At 41.7% G+C, this 16469-nt stretch overlaps 1 protein-coding gene across 1 annotated transcript; it reads left to right on the top strand.

The window, feature by feature from the left end:
- Positions 1 to 1343: 1343 nt before the first annotated feature.
- Positions 1344 to 14714, top strand: LOC311343972 (kinesin-like protein KIF24; the record flags this gene model as incomplete). The annotated part of the gene is made up of 16 exons (XM_084468923.1): positions 1344 to 1402; positions 6418 to 7224; positions 7637 to 7802; positions 8154 to 8251; positions 8541 to 8759; positions 9256 to 9343; positions 10233 to 10354; positions 10480 to 10585; positions 10671 to 10742; positions 10873 to 10982; positions 11082 to 11577; positions 12467 to 12640; positions 13024 to 13120; positions 13372 to 13879; positions 14095 to 14188; positions 14574 to 14714. 16 exons carry the CDS (start codon positions 1344 to 1346, stop codon positions 14712 to 14714), a joined length of 3357 nt encoding a protein of 1118 aa, XP_084325049.1.
- Positions 14715 to 16469: the final 1755 nt, after the last annotated feature.

A 16469-nucleotide genomic window follows, 5' to 3' on the forward strand; every position in this document is an offset into this window, starting at 1 on the left:
GTTTTGTACCCAAATGTCACCATTCCAACAAAATGGGCTGTTCTTTCTTTAGATTCCCGTCTGATGTTATATGTCATAGGCGACATGTAGTCTTTCTCGTTATGTATTTTCCACAACTGCTAGCTACAATATACTGTAAAACTCTTAACATGAAAAATTATATTTTTCGGTTCCCTTGTCAGATTTTGCTACCTAGTGGTTCTGCGCATGCGCATGATGACACTATGGATCCGCGGCGTAGTATTTGTGTAAACTGCACATACTGTACCCCTGAAATCTCCAATAAAGACGTTATTATACAGTATCAGAGTCTATCGAATCATGCTACCCTATCAAAAAGTGCTACTTTATGTGTTTGATAGCGTATTTAATCTGTTGACCAACAACTGCCTCTATCAAACAATGCTCCCACTACAGAAACATGTTATTTTACACTACTACTGACTCCACTCACTGTAAGAATATGGGGAGTGTATTTATATATTATATATTCCTCTGTGAAATGCCACAAAAAAGCTGGGAGATTTACACCTTACGACTAGGACGTACTGGCGTACCATACAACTGGATAGCACCATAAGCTGCAAGAAACATGCTAAACTATTTGCAATAGTTTATGGGATGAGTAGTTCCTTCACTAGTTCAAGAAAATGTAAACAGTCTTGTACCTTTGCTTTTTATTTCATTTTCCATTTTCCTACTAGACTAATGATTGGCTTGGTTCCACTCTTAAAACTCTTTATATAACGATTTTACGAAAAGTCAATGGAGAAAATGAATGGGAAATTTACTTCTGGAACCAGAGCTGTTCAAAAGGGGGGCAGTCCTTCTAAGTAACATAATATTGGAAGCCTATCTCACTCTTTCATGTGTCAGGCCACTGGGCCTTCCTCCTTATTTGTATAGCCAGACTCTCTTTCCTACTGCCGTACAGTTAACCTACAGGACCAGCAGCTGCTTTAGACTTACTCTGCTATATTTATCTCATTTGCAACTTTACAGCAATGTCTGCCATGGCTGCCTAAGTACAGCCTCTGGAAGGGGCAACATACTCTCCAGTCTCCAGTTTCCATTTCTTACCTCCCGACAGAGTATCATGCTTAACACACCATTCACATGCTGGAACCAAGATGTGAAGATAGAAATATAGTAGTGAGAAAAGGCAGCATGGTAGCATATATATATTAAAATATAGATTGATAAAATATTTAGTCTAGTGAATAACTTAAGACTGCAATGCTTCTTTGCTTTGATCAATTGATGGGCAGACTACAGCAACATCCATTTCATATCACAGGTTACCTGGCAGTAAGAAGCAAGAAGGGCGACCAGAGCAACAGGATATGACATCATGCCTGTACGAGTGCCTGACAGAGGTGTGTCTGCAACAGCACCATGCGAGGTGAGTGGAAGAGAGGACCTTGCCATGCAATATGTATCATCATACAGGCTACAATGTGATGTGTCACATCACAATATTATAACATGATATGTATACAGTACACAGGACAACAACTATAACATTTTATTCAAATATTACTGCCAGAACAGTACCATTCAATATCTGACCAAACAAAAAAGAATATGCTTTTTTAAGTCCAAGTAGGGTTAGCAATAGACCTCTGAAGAATAAGTCCCGCCTCCGAGGCTCCCGGTTCCCTCAGTCAAATGTCTATGGCAGGGGTTTTCAAACTTTGAGTGTGTGTGGACCACTTTTTATAATCAAGAATTTTTGCTATGTGTATTATAATACACATAATAAAATGTCTACACACAGTCCTACCTGAATTACCCGCACCTCTTAATAGGCATATATTAGCACTAAAAGTAACATAGCATCAGTACAACAGGCTTGTTAAAAGAACGTTTACTGCACACAACGGCTGCCACATATTTAATGTATTTATTTAAAGCGCCCGAGGGCGTAATCAGGTTCATTTGAACACCAGGCTTATAATATCCATAGCTATTACTGATTACGCCCTCGGGCGTAATCAGGTTCATTTGAACACCAGGCTTATAATATCCATAGCAATGATAATGGAGTATTAAATATGTAGGAGTAATCACAAACGAACTGAACTGAACTGAACTGGATAAAGTCAAACATCAAATCTTCTCAAAGTCCTCAACGAACAGGCTGGGAGTTTGTCCAAGTAACATATGCAAGGGAGATCAAGAAATGTACTGGAAATTAAAATAATAATAGGCCTTATTTCTTCCATTTATAATTTAAAACAAATCGTTTATGACTAGTCAAAACGACGTTGTAGATATCTCAAACTGGAGTTAGGTATAGTCATCATTTAATTGTAGATATCTATTATCAAGTTATAGATATCTTGAAATTTATTTTGATTAGAGATATCTAAAATTGTAGATATCTGTAACTTTCATTCCGCTTAGTCAAAATTGAATTACAGATATCTTAAATTTGAGTTTTGACTAGGCGAAATTACGTTTCAGATATCTGTAATGACAAATTATAGGACCGCCTCCCACTTTAGGCGGGAGCGGAGCAGCAAATCTTAAATTCTTCAGAGATTTCTTTCACAGCTTTCAATAGAACGATGTTCTCTCTCTCCACAAATCCCCTGTGTGAGGGCTTGTTCAATTTCATGGCATTTTCTGGTGGTTTTTTCGATCACAGCCAACGCTATGACTGCTCCTTTCTTATTCCATTTAAATAAGGAAATGAACCCACTTCTTCTTTGATTATGGCGGCAAGGGGAAATTACGTATTTCTGGATATCTAAAACGTCATGCCCAATAATTTGCACTCAAATGACGTTTGAGATATCTTTAACTTTCATTCTGCCTAGTCAAAACCGAATTACAGATATCTACAATTGTCATTTAAGATGTGTGACGAGTTGAATGTCGTTGTTTGTGACGTCATTGCAGATATCTGTAATTCAGTTTCGCCTAGTCAAAACTGAATTACAGATATCATTTCGACTAGTCACAATTACATTACAGATATCTTGAATGAAAATTCCAACTATTCAAAATGTAATTACGACTAGTCAGAAAGAAGTTGTTGATATCTACAATGTTAATTCTGGATAGTCAAACTTAGTTGATAAATGACAATTCGGCTTGCCATAATACAGCACTCCCAGACCTAGTACTGAAGTGAAATGAAAATTGAGCGGAAGTACGGAGGCGGGCGGAACCAGGCTACAGTTACATTATCGTATCGACTGGATTTTTGGATTGTCAGTGCCGTTAAAGTAGTAAACGATTATTAATGCTACTTTAACGGCACTAAAATCCAAAAACCCAGTCAAAACTAGATGGAAAACGTGTGTAGTTCAAAACGTGACGCAGCTTTTACTTCTTCGCCACCTACAGAGTTTGTTGTTGATGTACGATTCTTCAGAGGTCTATATCAAGGCAGAGTTCTGCCCTAGCCAATAGACCTCTGAAGAATAATAGTCCCGCCGTTAGATGTCCTTGCTCGCAACCAGTCACAACCTAACGTGATGGTAATTTCACGCGTGATTTCAGTAGTCTATAAAACTTAATAACTGGCGAGGTTCAGCCTCTTTTCTCCACGACTTAACTTTGACCATGATAAGAGTTTATTGACTGTTATTGAGATATTGTTGAGATTTTCGATTGATTGCAGATTGTAGCAGAGACACTATAGAAGGAGGAGACACATCACTGAAAAAATCACCCATTGAAATGCATGGGGGAACTTCGTAACGCCAAGATGGCAGTTGTTTGCACATGTCCCGCCTCTTCCGGTGCCGTTGCTCCAATCATTTTGCAGGTCATACGCGGTCACGCTTTTTGCGACACTTATTATTTTCAATCAGGAGGGAAGAACCAGCAGCTGGAGCGGCACAAGCAGCTTGGACTACCTGTTATCTTGTTGGCTCGGCAGCAAAAGCTAACTTTTAAAGCTAACTTGCTGTCAGTGCAGTGCCGGTGTTGTTATGCCGTAAATGAAAACTGTGTCGTGAAGCATTGCGCATGCGCAGTCCAAGATTACCTGTAAGAAAAAGGGCTTTTAAAACGTTAATTTAATACAAAACCACCAAACCCTTTCAGCGATTTTAGTCTGTTTTTCATCGTGATTTCAAACATGTGTTTTTTATGCCCCTTAGATCTCGGAAAATGGAGATCCAGCTCTCTCCCTATTCATTAGACAGGGCCCTGGTCTTGTTAAGACCAAATAGCTGCCCGAAAGGCGTGGCCAAGATGGCCGCGAGTGAGAGGACTTGCCTAGAAGGACTTTGATTGTAGCTCATAGATATTAATAGTAATATATGTAACCCAGTTCCTGTTAAGGACTCTTATTCTGAAGGGGCAAAACGGAAGTGTCTGTGTGTGTGTGTCGCTGTCTTGACGAGTGCTGAATTAAAGTGGATCGTTCTATTCAGTGAATGGAATTTGCCCATTCTTCCTTTATATATTACCCAAGTATAGGCGACAATAAAACCCTTGGTTACATTATACTATATAATATATATGTAATAGTATTAGTATTAGTATAGTATTGATATTATATAATTCCAGTACATAACCCTTTTGGAGGATCAGAGTCGAATCAATGTCTCATGTGTTCTCATTAGCTTTATTTTGCATGACCTTGATCAGAACAGCCACCCCATAGTGTGACCCAGTAGGTTTCAAGACATTATGATGTAATGCTTTTTCATTCAATAGTTAACTACTTTAACGGCACCGACAATACAAAACTTCAGTGGAAACTAGATGGAAAAGGTGTGTAGTTCAAAACGTGACGCAGCTTTTACTTCTTCGCCACCTACAGAGTTTGTTATGTATGATCATTCAAAAACCCCATGTTATTTCCCATAGACATTTGACCGAGGGAACCGGAGCCTCAGAGGTGGGACTTATTCTTCAGAGGTCTATGCAACACACACCCTCTTTTTGAAAAAGGATGTCCCGCTCAAACAATTACTACACTACTACTACTTGACTGACTGCGGCTTCATTCATCTATGGTAGCCTACTAAAATTACCATCATGCCTTTATTTTGGTAATAATTTGGGTATAATAGTTTCATTAAATAGTTTCTGTTAAGCAGGCAGGATGCAAGTTAGGACCAACACATCTCTCGTCACCTCAGGGAGCCTTAATGGACTCTGTGTTGACTGTTCTGTTAATTGTACTGCTGTAATAAGCCTATTTGCTGGTTGGGAAAACTTGGAGCCTAATTGTTAGAGGTTGTTGTCAATGTTACTGCACTGCAGTGTACAATAGTCGCGTTACATTTCTCACTGCTTTCCATACCAAGATCCCTCTGTTTAATTGTGTGACCTGCACTGCACACAGCTAGGCAAAATAGTGCAGTTTTATTTAATGCATAAGTCTGCTTATGTACTCTTTAATAGGATAATTGTTCAGTGTTCGAGAGCCACGGCGAATTTACGAAACGTAGGCTGGTCAGATTTATATTTAAGTTAACATTTTCATCACAAAAATCCCCCAAACAGCTAGGACTAATCTGAACATGATCTAAACAGGCTATGACAATGTGAAAAATAAACTCTCCCAAACAGCTAGGACTAACTAAACAGCAAGACGTTACGTTACGTTGGCCAAGACGTTATGTAAGTAAGTAGTCAAGTGCTCAGCTGCTGCATTAATCAACCTCGACGTACATTGATTCTCAAAATTAAGAGGTCTAAACTCTTTTTTTGTTAAATATTCTTGAGCATCCTGAGCATAGTATTTTTGTATACAATTCATTAGAGGTGACCCTTTTTGCTTATTTTTAGTGTCCTTATTTCCACAGTTTATGGAGTTAATTTCATGTTAAATATTCTTGAGCATCTTTAATTTATGTTTGGAGGTAGACCATATTTTATCCATATTTAGCTTTTTTAAGATTCCTCACATGAGCACCTTTACACTTTATGGAGTTCATCCATGCTTTGAACCAGAGTTTGAGTGTGTAATAATAATTTAAAAGAAAATGTTCTGAAACTTTTCTGTTGCTTGTTGTCCATGCATCACACATCACACACATCACACAACTGGAATGTAGTATAGTAGAGCTATAAGTGGGTGAAAAAACTGCTAAGCAAAGTAAAGGTAAATCAGTTAATGTGTCTTCAGTAATGTTTAGTATATAATCAATTAAATTAAGTCAATCAAGTCTATTAAAAGGGCAACACTCGCTATGGGAACGGGGGGCGCAAAACTCGACTAATCTCGACTAGGGCTATCAAAGGGCTAGAGCCAGCACCGCTGACGCCTCACGAAAGATGTTCTGAAAATGCTGTCTGACTTCTGATTGATAGGGCCTTTACATGCAACAAAATATGTTTTTGTTTTAGAGCAGGACAATGTAGGACCTTCTTCTATGTGGTTGCAAATAATGAAATTAACTAAGCAAGTAAAAAATGGTGAATTTACTATTTCATGTTGTCTTTAAGGTTTACTAAGATGGGAGTGTGTTGTTTAGCCCAGCTGTCAACACTGACCCCGGAGGACTACCCTGTCCTCGGAGTGCATACAATGGAGGACCGCACTCGCCTCTTCCATCTGATTCAGCTGGTCGGATCGGTTGGACATGACGATGGACACTACCGGTGCCACTGTGATACGGCTGATGGAGACGGTGCCCCTGAAGGCTGGGTTGTTGAAGGGGATATGAGTCAAAGTACAGAAGGCCCGAATTCATCCGCTTCTGTCCGAAGATGTCTTGATTTTAGCCTTGCAGCAGTGGATCCCAAACCTTTTGAGAGCTCCTCAGAAATAGTCTACCAACGTCGCCGATCATGTGGTGGCCGTCTTTGGGAAAGCAGCCTCCCCTGCTGTCAGTCAGACCTTTACACTCATTTTGACTCACGTGCATCTGGAGAAACCTCAGAGCCACGCATTCCCAGGAGATATTTGTCTTCTCAAAGCCCCCGCATGTCGTCGTCTGCAGGGCCAGTCTCCACTCCCAAGCTGTTTCCCAACCCTAAATCCGACCCTAATTCCAGACCTAATCCCAGTCCTAATTCCAGACATAATCGCAACCTTAATCCAAGACACAAAATCACTGGATCAAATCAGGGCAACAAAAACAAGGTAAAGAAAGGACACTCCAGAGCAGCAGAACCTGGTAAATGTGGCAAAGAGAGTTCTGGGACTTGTCGGCAGATGACCAAACCCACAGCAGTTCACTATTCAGACCGAGCTACTGGGTGTTATAACTATGGAGTGCCCACACATTCCCCACCTAGTCCAAACAAAAAGTGAGTTGCATTTATTCCCTTAGGTGTCTTTGCACCTCTAATGCATAAATAAAATATGTTTATGAGGTCTAAATACATTTCAATCATAAACACAATTTGTTGTTTCACACGTGAGCATAATATTATTGATGTATTATCTGCAATGTATCATTTGACTGTACATTTGCATGTGTTTTACATCTTATTTTCCTACGTCCTTATTTCCTTGTTCATCTCTGTGTCCTGAATTGTCCTGCGTATCTGTTTGCGTGTGCCTGCGTGTCTGTTTGTGTGTTTGTGTGTGTCTGTTGTGCGCTGGGTGTGTGTGTGTGTGTGTGTGTGTGTGTGTGTGTGTGTGTGCGTGTGCGTGCGTGTGCGTGTGTGTGCGTGCGCGTGTGTGTGTGTGTGTGTGTGTGTGTGTGTGCACTGGCAGCAGGCAGGCCAAGGAGCAGCGCATCTGTGTGTGTGTGCGGAAAAGGTGTCTGAAGCATGATGAAGACCAGAGAGGGGAGACAGACGTGGTGACCACCTGGGGGGGGGAATGTGTGCAGGTGCACCAGAGCAAAGAGGCAGTGGACCTGACGCACTACACACTGCAGGTGATCCATGCATGCCTCATTGTTGCATGTAAGCCATATTACAATATTACTGGGAGTAATCTGGGGAATACGCAGTACATTTCCATTCATACTACAGAAGTGGAACTGCAGGGACTCCCTGTTTAACCTTTTTCTAATTGGGTATCAAATATAGGAATAAAAAAAAAAAAACTTAATATGATGAATGCAATTACAATCGCATAGTGGCAGCCCAAGTCAAACTGATACAAAAATTAAAATCTGTGCATTTATGTGGTAATAAAGAAGAAAATAAAATGCCCTTTGTATACCATATGGTAGTAACATGTGGTAGCATGTGGTAACATGTTGTATCTCTTATATCCTCTACAGCACAGGTTCTACTTTGACCAGGTGTTTGGCGAGGAGAGCTCCAATGAGGAGGTGTACCAGAAGACAGCCTTTCCCCTGGTGCTGCACATGCTCAAGGGGTAGGGGTAACCCGCTGTATAAATAGGTTTACACTCTGTATCCCAGATTAAACAAATCAAATACATTTCAGACTGTATTTCAGAAGTATTTTCCTTTTAGTAAACAGAAGATATTTGCATAACTTGGCTCCTGAAGGATGAAAACCAATTCCTCCTTACAATTAAGTCGACCATTGGACTGGCTTTTTGGACAGTCCATTGGACTTTACTTTCTGCTGTGTCATTGGGATCAGTTCTTATTATTTGTTCCTTAATCATCTGTGTTTTTCTCCTATATTGTTCACGGCAGTGGCCAGGCGACCTGCTTTGCTTTTGGCCAGACGGGCGCAGGGAAGACCCACACTATGCTGGGTCTCCCTGGAGGGGGTCCAGGACTGTATGCTCTGGCCGCTCGGGACATCTTCACACACCTCTACGCCACACACACACCGCCCGCCCTGCTCGTCTACGTCAGCTTCCTAGAGATCTACTGTGGGCAGCTATACGACCTGCTGGACCACAGGAAGCGGTGTGTGTGTGTGTGTGTGTGTGTGTGTGTGCGTGTGTGCGTGTGCGTGTGCGTGTGCGTGTGCGTGTGCGTGTGTGTGTGTGTGTGTGTGTGTGTGTGTGTGTGTGTGTGTTTGTTTTTATGTTTGCAGTTGATACGCATAATGATATGATGGTTTGGTATCCATGCTTTTTAATGATTGGGGAAATTATACATTTCTACATCTGCATGGCATGTACATCTGCTCTCTAGTATCTCTTTGTATTCCATTCTCCTCCTCACCTTCTCAGCATTGTCATGGTTTGAGTATGTTTTTAAGCCTACTTTAAATCTGCACCATGTATGGTTGCCTATTAGCGGCCTCTAGTGGCTGAAGTTGTAGCTATAGTCTGAGATTTTCCAAAGTTCCCTAAATGGATTGACTCTTGGATGGGTAGGTAGTATTCTTGAGACTATTTATTATCATTTCAATCAGATAGTTTGATTAATTCTTTGTGTTTTGTGCATTATTCTCTAGACTGTTTGCGAGAGAGGATGGCCAGGGAGAGGTGCAGACAGCAGGTCTGAGGGAGATACCAGTGGACACAGTAGCATCCTTAATGGAGGTAACTTGACCATGGCATCATTCTTCAAACTTGATTCATACTGTCGTGTTCGGGATTGACGTGATGACCACTCATACTACAACATAACATATCAAGTGAGTAGATCATAAAAGTAACCAATTATGTTGTATTGTCAGAATGTATTTCTACATAAATTAATACGAGACCTTCAAATCAAATCAACAAATTAATAGATTGAGAAAGTTACAATCTAGTTTCTGTTACGACCGAATGGGATGGGACCCAAGTGCATACGCGGACAAAGGAGGTTGATTTAAACCAGAGGTTTATTTGTGGGGAGGATGAGAGCAGTAGGGAAAACAAAGGAGGTGGACAGGAGAGGATGGATCGACAGGCAGGCAGCGGGTAGAGGAGCACAATGGGTGAATTTACAGCAGGTAGAGGAGCACACAGGGTGGATGGTAGGTAGAGGAGCACACAGGGTGGATGGCAGGTAGAGGAGCACACTGGGTGGATGGTAGGTAGAGGAGCACACTGGGTGGATGGCAGGTAGAGGAGCACACTGGGTGGATGGCAGGCAGGTAGGGGGTTGGTGGTCCTGGGGCAAGGAGAACCTGGAGATTATAAACACTAGGAAACATAGGACATGGAAAAAATATACAACATTTTGGAATGCCGAGACAAGGGACTGGGTTTTAAGTAGGGCAGAGATGGATGCAGGTGTGCATGTCCAACAGGTGTAGAGCCGGGGAATCGAGGAAAAGCCTCGCCCATTGCACCGACAATTAGGCACCAAGAGAGGGAGACAGAGCAAAGCATCTGCTGGGTTATGGCCACGGCTGGAACAGTTTCATTCCATTATTTGCCTTCCATTATTGATCTTCCACTCTCTTCCCCATCTCCTTGTCCTCCTGCTATGCTGTGAAAGGTGATTTGTTGGGGCACAGAGAGGCGGACCCAGGGGGTTAGCGGAGTGAATCCAGTCTCCTCACGCTCTCATGCTCTGCTGCAGATTCAGCTGAGAAGTCCTGAACAGCAGCCAGCCGGCCGGTAATATTACCACCACATGGAGAAGCACCTGGTTCTGTGCTAGAATAACAAGTGTGTGTGTGTGTGTGTGTGTGTGTGTGTGTGTGTGTGTGTGTGTGTGTGTGTGTGTGTGTGTGTGTGTTTAGGATGTGGTTTGTGGACCTGGCAGGTAGCGAGAGGGCCGTGGACTCTAGAGAACCAGACCGCCAGACTCGTATAGAGGGAGCCAAGATCAACCAGAGTCTATTGGCAGTGAGTAACTGAACCAGCACCTTATAGAAAGACTGCATGTGTTACAATGCAGCTACTGTTTGTCTCTTTTATATGTTTTCCTCAGCTTAAAGAATGCATCCGCTCCCTTGACCAAGAGCAATCCCACACACCATTTAGGCAAAGCAAACTAACTCAGGTACGCAAACAAATACACAATTGGTTTGTAAAGAATAGGAATGTGGATTTGTTAATTTTAAAGTCATTTCTGAGTAATTCTGTTTTGTTGGAAAATAGATCAGTAAATTCATCTTGTGATTCTGTTGTAGGTTCTGAAGAACTCCTTTGTCGGTAACTCAAAGACATGTATGATCGCCAACATCTCACCGGGTCACCTAGCAACTGAACACACACTCAATACCTTGAGATATGCAGACCGGCAAGTCTTTATTTACGTATTTGAAAAGGTGTAGAGGAAAGATTACAACTTATCTCTTGCTGCTATTTGACTTGCCATGTCTGTTTTCCTTCCTGATAGGGTGAAGGAGTTGAAGGAGCAAGGGGGAGTAAGGGGAGGAGGACTAAGAACCAAAGGCACCTCTTTGTCTAAACCCAATAAAACCTGCAGCAGCAGCAATGGCGGCAACACCGACAGGGAAAAAGGTTCCCCTAAAAGTCCTAAGTTTAACCACAGAGATGGCCCCAGTGCACCTCCCAAACTGGTGCTAGTAGCTGGGGGAGCCCTCTGCTCTACCCCTAAGAACAGTCCAAGGGGAGAGGGGAGAGCTACACAAGAACAAGAGGCTGGGATTGAGCATCTCACACCTGTGAGATGCCACAGAGAAACTCTTGGCCCTGACGCTCCTAGTAAGAGGCAGCCCAAAGCTTGGGAGATTCTCTGCCCTACCCCCCAGGACTGTATTAAGGTGAGGGGAAGTGGAATAAAGGACAGAGTGGCTAAACAAGACATAGGAATTGAACATCTCACACGAGATAGATGTCCAGCAGAATGGAGGGATGGGGATGAGAGGAGTGTAGGGCATTGGAGTGATAGCAAAGATGGCGACAAAAGGAACCCCAAGGAAAGGAATGATAGAAGGGAATGCATTAATCCCATCCACCCCAACAGTGTGACCAGACCCCCAGATTCACAAAAAGCCAGACTGAGGGAAAGGAGAGAAGATTTGCGGAAAGCTGGAGGTAGGGAGCAGGAAGAAAGGCTAAAATGGTATCACAAACAGCTTCAACAGCTGGCTCCATTGGCTCCATTGCAATCTGCCCATCCCTCAGAATCCTCTTCAATCAGTGTCTCTTCCTCCTCAAATTCACCAGCTGTCTCTGCTTCTTCCTCATCCTCCCCCAAAACGTCCTTCTCTCCTGTTGTTCACCATGACCTCAAGGAGCAGCTGAATGTGTACAGAGCAGGCATCAAGATACAGACTGGTGTCACCAGTAGACACCCAGATCATGGCAGCAGAAATGTTGCTTCGCCCCTTCAATCTTCCCCTTTGGTTAAGTTCTTGGAGAGATCTAAAATCACACGGAACATAGGTGATGCTGTCGGAACTAGGGGTCTCGACCACGGGATTCTGACCAAACAACAAGAGACAGCAGATGTGGAAGCAAGCTATGAAAGAAAGGTGGAAAAGTCCATTGAAGCGGCTGGGGCAGGAAAAGGGAGAGAGGTGGAGTGGGCAGAGGGTCAGAGGAGGTGGGCATGGGGGACAACAACACTAACGGAGCTGTTGAGTCTGGAGGTATCAGAGGTGTCCTCCACGGACCCAGGGCACCACTGGAGGACACCTCACATAACAGCTTCCTCAGGCCTCAAGGTTGGAGAGGAATACACAGATGCCAACTGGATGGAGGGAGAACACAGCTATTGTGACAGTAACAGACATCTGAACCCGTACCCTCACCCAGAACCTGCTCCAGATCCAGCTCCGGCAGAGAGGCCTCTCTCCCCTGCCTGGGAGCCCCCAGACCAACATCGAACCGGCCTTCACCTCGGCCACCTCTCCCTTGAGTCCAAAGAAAACAATACCAAGACAACATCCAATATTGTACCACCTCTACTATCACGGTATCCACAACAGGGTGTGCCATTGGAAATCATCAGTGAAAGGGAATTAGGGAGTACTGATTTTGGAGTCAAACATGAGATCCCAAATTGCCTTTTGTCTCGACCACAATATTGCCCTGCCTTTGCCACATGTGGAGATGAGGTGTCTTCTGGTGTGTTTAACAGGTGCCGTGAACATCAAGCATTGATGCAAAGCGCAATTCGATCTCCACCTAGGGCTGTGGCTCATATGCATTCGCTGGTCAAAGCATGTGACTACTCTCCAAAAGAGTCATCCATAGGTTCCCTCAGTTGTGGCATGGATCCTCTCAGCCTCTCCCAGCCTGAGGTAAGCCACCCGGCCGCCAGTGAGTCCTTCCTCTGTGGGCAAAATAACACAGTTTCCTGTTTCCTGAAGACAGAAGAGGAAGAGGTGACTCGGACCATAAAGGCTCCGTTCAACAATGATGATGAGGAAGATGTAGATGGGGGTACAGACCTGCTTTGGGAAAAGAGTAAGTGAGTTTTATCTGCAAATGGTAAAGTAAATTAAACAGAACATTGCTCTAAATGTATATGGATCAGGGAGTGTGTGTGCGTTTAATTTCCTCTATTTTCAATACAATATCAATCACCTTTGTTTTAAAGGAAATTAGGTGATAATGCAACATTTTGGTTTCATGGTCAAATTAGAATTTTTGTTTTATTTTGACCTCAAAGGAAATATCATATTGTTGATAGTTCTGTTTGTTTTCTTCCCTTCTAGGTGAGACTGAGACTTCCTTCCCTGTTACGGCCCCCATTGGCCTGCAGGAAGTAGAAGTCGGGAAGGTGTTCCACCGCCGGTCAGGGACCAGGGGGCTGGGAACCACCACCTCCCCTATAACACCTGGGTCACCTCCTGCAGCATCTCATCCAGACACTGTTTTAATCCAGCACAGTTGGACAGCTGTTCCAGTTGGTACACAAATTCCTGACACCAATCCGTCCACCCAAAGGCCGTCAGCGTGTCAGAACAGCACATACAATCAATTGCCTGTATTTTCCATTCCAACAAGCCAATCAGAAAGTGACTTGAGCCCGTTGAAGGTGGGATCTAAACAGTCTTCACTTGGCTCCTATCACTCCAACTACCGACTGAGCCCCCACGTCAGGAACGACTCTTCAGCTCCTGACAACATCAGTCCTCAGGGATCTCTAGCAGGAACTACCAACAGGCAGCACATGAGTCCAGCCATCCACGCCCCTTCCCCAGCTCATCTAGAACATGCCCAGTACGTGCCCATGCCCATGTCCCTTCTCAGGATTATTAGAATACGACTATGGAACCATTATAGTAGTTACAAAAATGTATTTGACATATTTTACAAATGTATCAAATTCAAAGCTGAATCTTTTAACATTATTTGTTCATCTTTTAATGCAGCATAATTACTAAAATGATGAAGAAAGAAATGAATGTTTAAATGGTTGCGTCTTTCCTTTTCAGGTGGTGTGTGGTCAAAGCCCATTTGGTTCTGCTCCAACAGATGGAGTGTTTGTGCCGTAAAGAAGAGACACTAATGAGGCAGCAGCATGACCTGGTCAGAGAAACTCTTTTTTTATGAAGACCTTATAAGATATAAGATATGAGATATGAGATATGATATGAGATATAAGATATAAGATATGAGCTGCCTGATGTCTCACCGCCTGCCTCGGGTCAACCTGTGTCTTGGAAAAAAAAAAGATAAATGTAAAACTGTGCTTTTTTTTCATATTGTTTGGTACTTTTCAGCAATATTGAAAGAAAATTAAGTTGTTAAGGGTTGAATTATCTGTATTATTCCTAAAACCATATCTTAAAGAAATTAAGTTAAAATATCTTTATTCATGTTGAAATCAGTTAAGTCATCATGACATAGACTGTTTGGCCTTTCTCCATTGACCCGGCTTGTCTCTGTTCCTCGTGGCTCTTTTCTCACCCAGGCCTTTGGGGACTTGGTCCATCGTCTGGAGGAGATCCTGGAGAGGAGAGCTTGGTGTGTTCAGAGGATGAGATCCCAGCTCCAGCAGTACCTCAAAGGTCCTCCAAACACCAGCACAACCCAGGTCCAACAAACAATATGATCGGTTGATAATATAGAAGACGTTTTCATTTCAACATTTAAATCATTTAGAAAATGTGTATAATAGAGTTATAATAGTGCAGGTATAAAGGGAACAGAGGTCATCAAAATGTGTGTGTGTGTGTGTGTGTGTGTGTGTGTGTGTGTGTGTGTGTGTGTGTGTGTGTGTGTGTGTGTGTGTGTGTGTGTGTGTGTGTGTGTGTGTGTGTGTGTGTGAGTGTGCGTGAGATAATCAGATAATATCATGAGACATTTATAAAGGTCATGTTGAGGTTTCAAATTATAATTAAACAGAATAGTCAAATGATTGAGTGATTGAATGTTTTATTTACAGCTAATCCTAAAATGTGTATGTAAGTGTAACAGGAATATTTACTCAAACTCACATTTGATACAAAAAGGCAGCTTTCAGAATATAAATCATTTTGATTTGATCAAATGTTGTTTTGTTGATTTAGCTTTGTTTCAATTTCAAAAGCTCATCATAACATAGATGATGAGGTGTAGCACTATAATAAATTAAAAATGTAAAGGTGTGTAAATATGTGTATATGTAGTGTACATGTTTGTACATGTTGTGTTTAGAATGTGAACATGGAGCCATTGTTATCAGCTTTTTACAAGATCTGTGATAATGGTGAGATTTGGAAACATAATAAAGTGATCAAATAAGATTAAAAACGTGCCTTACAAAGTGCATGGTCAAAATTAAATAATTGAATCATTAATAAATAAATAAATAAAACAGTCCCTGTTTCAGCTTCAGCTATTTCTTATCCCCCAAAGTGAAATGGGAGCAAACTGGAGATTGACCAGGGTTCTAAGGGCTCACAGCAGGCTAAGACCACTTTTGCATTGTGCTTTCTATGCGTTTAAGCGATTTTTGAGTGATATCCGATTGCCCATAACCCACGTTAATGCAGGTGTAAAGGGGGAATAAATTAATGTCAAGCCATTTTGTAGGGAGATACTTACTGCCTTACTGCTATCCGAATCATTCCTGACTGACTCGATCGCAAATCAATTCTGAAAGGAGGAATGTCTGTGTGTGTTGAGAGTGGCGGACTGATTGCCTAAGTTATGAACACAAATATGAAACAAAAACTTAAAACTAGATATCTTACAATTCCTGAAGATATTGTACTTGCACTGCCCTTACACGCTTATGTGTGTGTATATTTTTATATGTTTGTCTACATATGTTTACGTATGTGTACGTATGTATATATACAGTATATATATATGTGTAGGTATGTATGAGTATACATATGTATGCATATGTTTACGTTCTTTACATATGTATATGTATGTATTGGTACGTATGTATGTGAACTTATATTTACATATGTGTACATATGTATCCATATGTTTAGCTAGGTGTATGCTTGTATATGTATGTGTGTATGAGTATCTTTATGTATGTACAGTATACTATGTATAAGTAAGTGTACGTATGGTTACGTATGTGTACTTATGTATATGTATATATATGTATGTTTGTGTATGCATGTATGTATGTACATATGTGTGAGTATGTGTACTTATGTTTACTTTTATGTACATATGTATGAATACATATACGTATGTGTATGTATGTGTTTGTATACTGTGTATATTTACTTATGTATATGTTTGTATGTATTTATTGTATTTATTAGTATGTATACATATGTATGTTTACGTACGTATACTTTGTATGTGTATGTGTACGTATATCTATGTACGTATGTATGAGTATGTATATGTATAAGTTTGT

This window comes from Micromesistius poutassou, assembly GCF_964030765.1.
Source record: "Micromesistius poutassou genome assembly, chromosome: 5".
NCBI classification, from domain to species: Eukaryota; Metazoa; Chordata; class Actinopteri; order Gadiformes; family Gadidae; genus Micromesistius; species Micromesistius poutassou.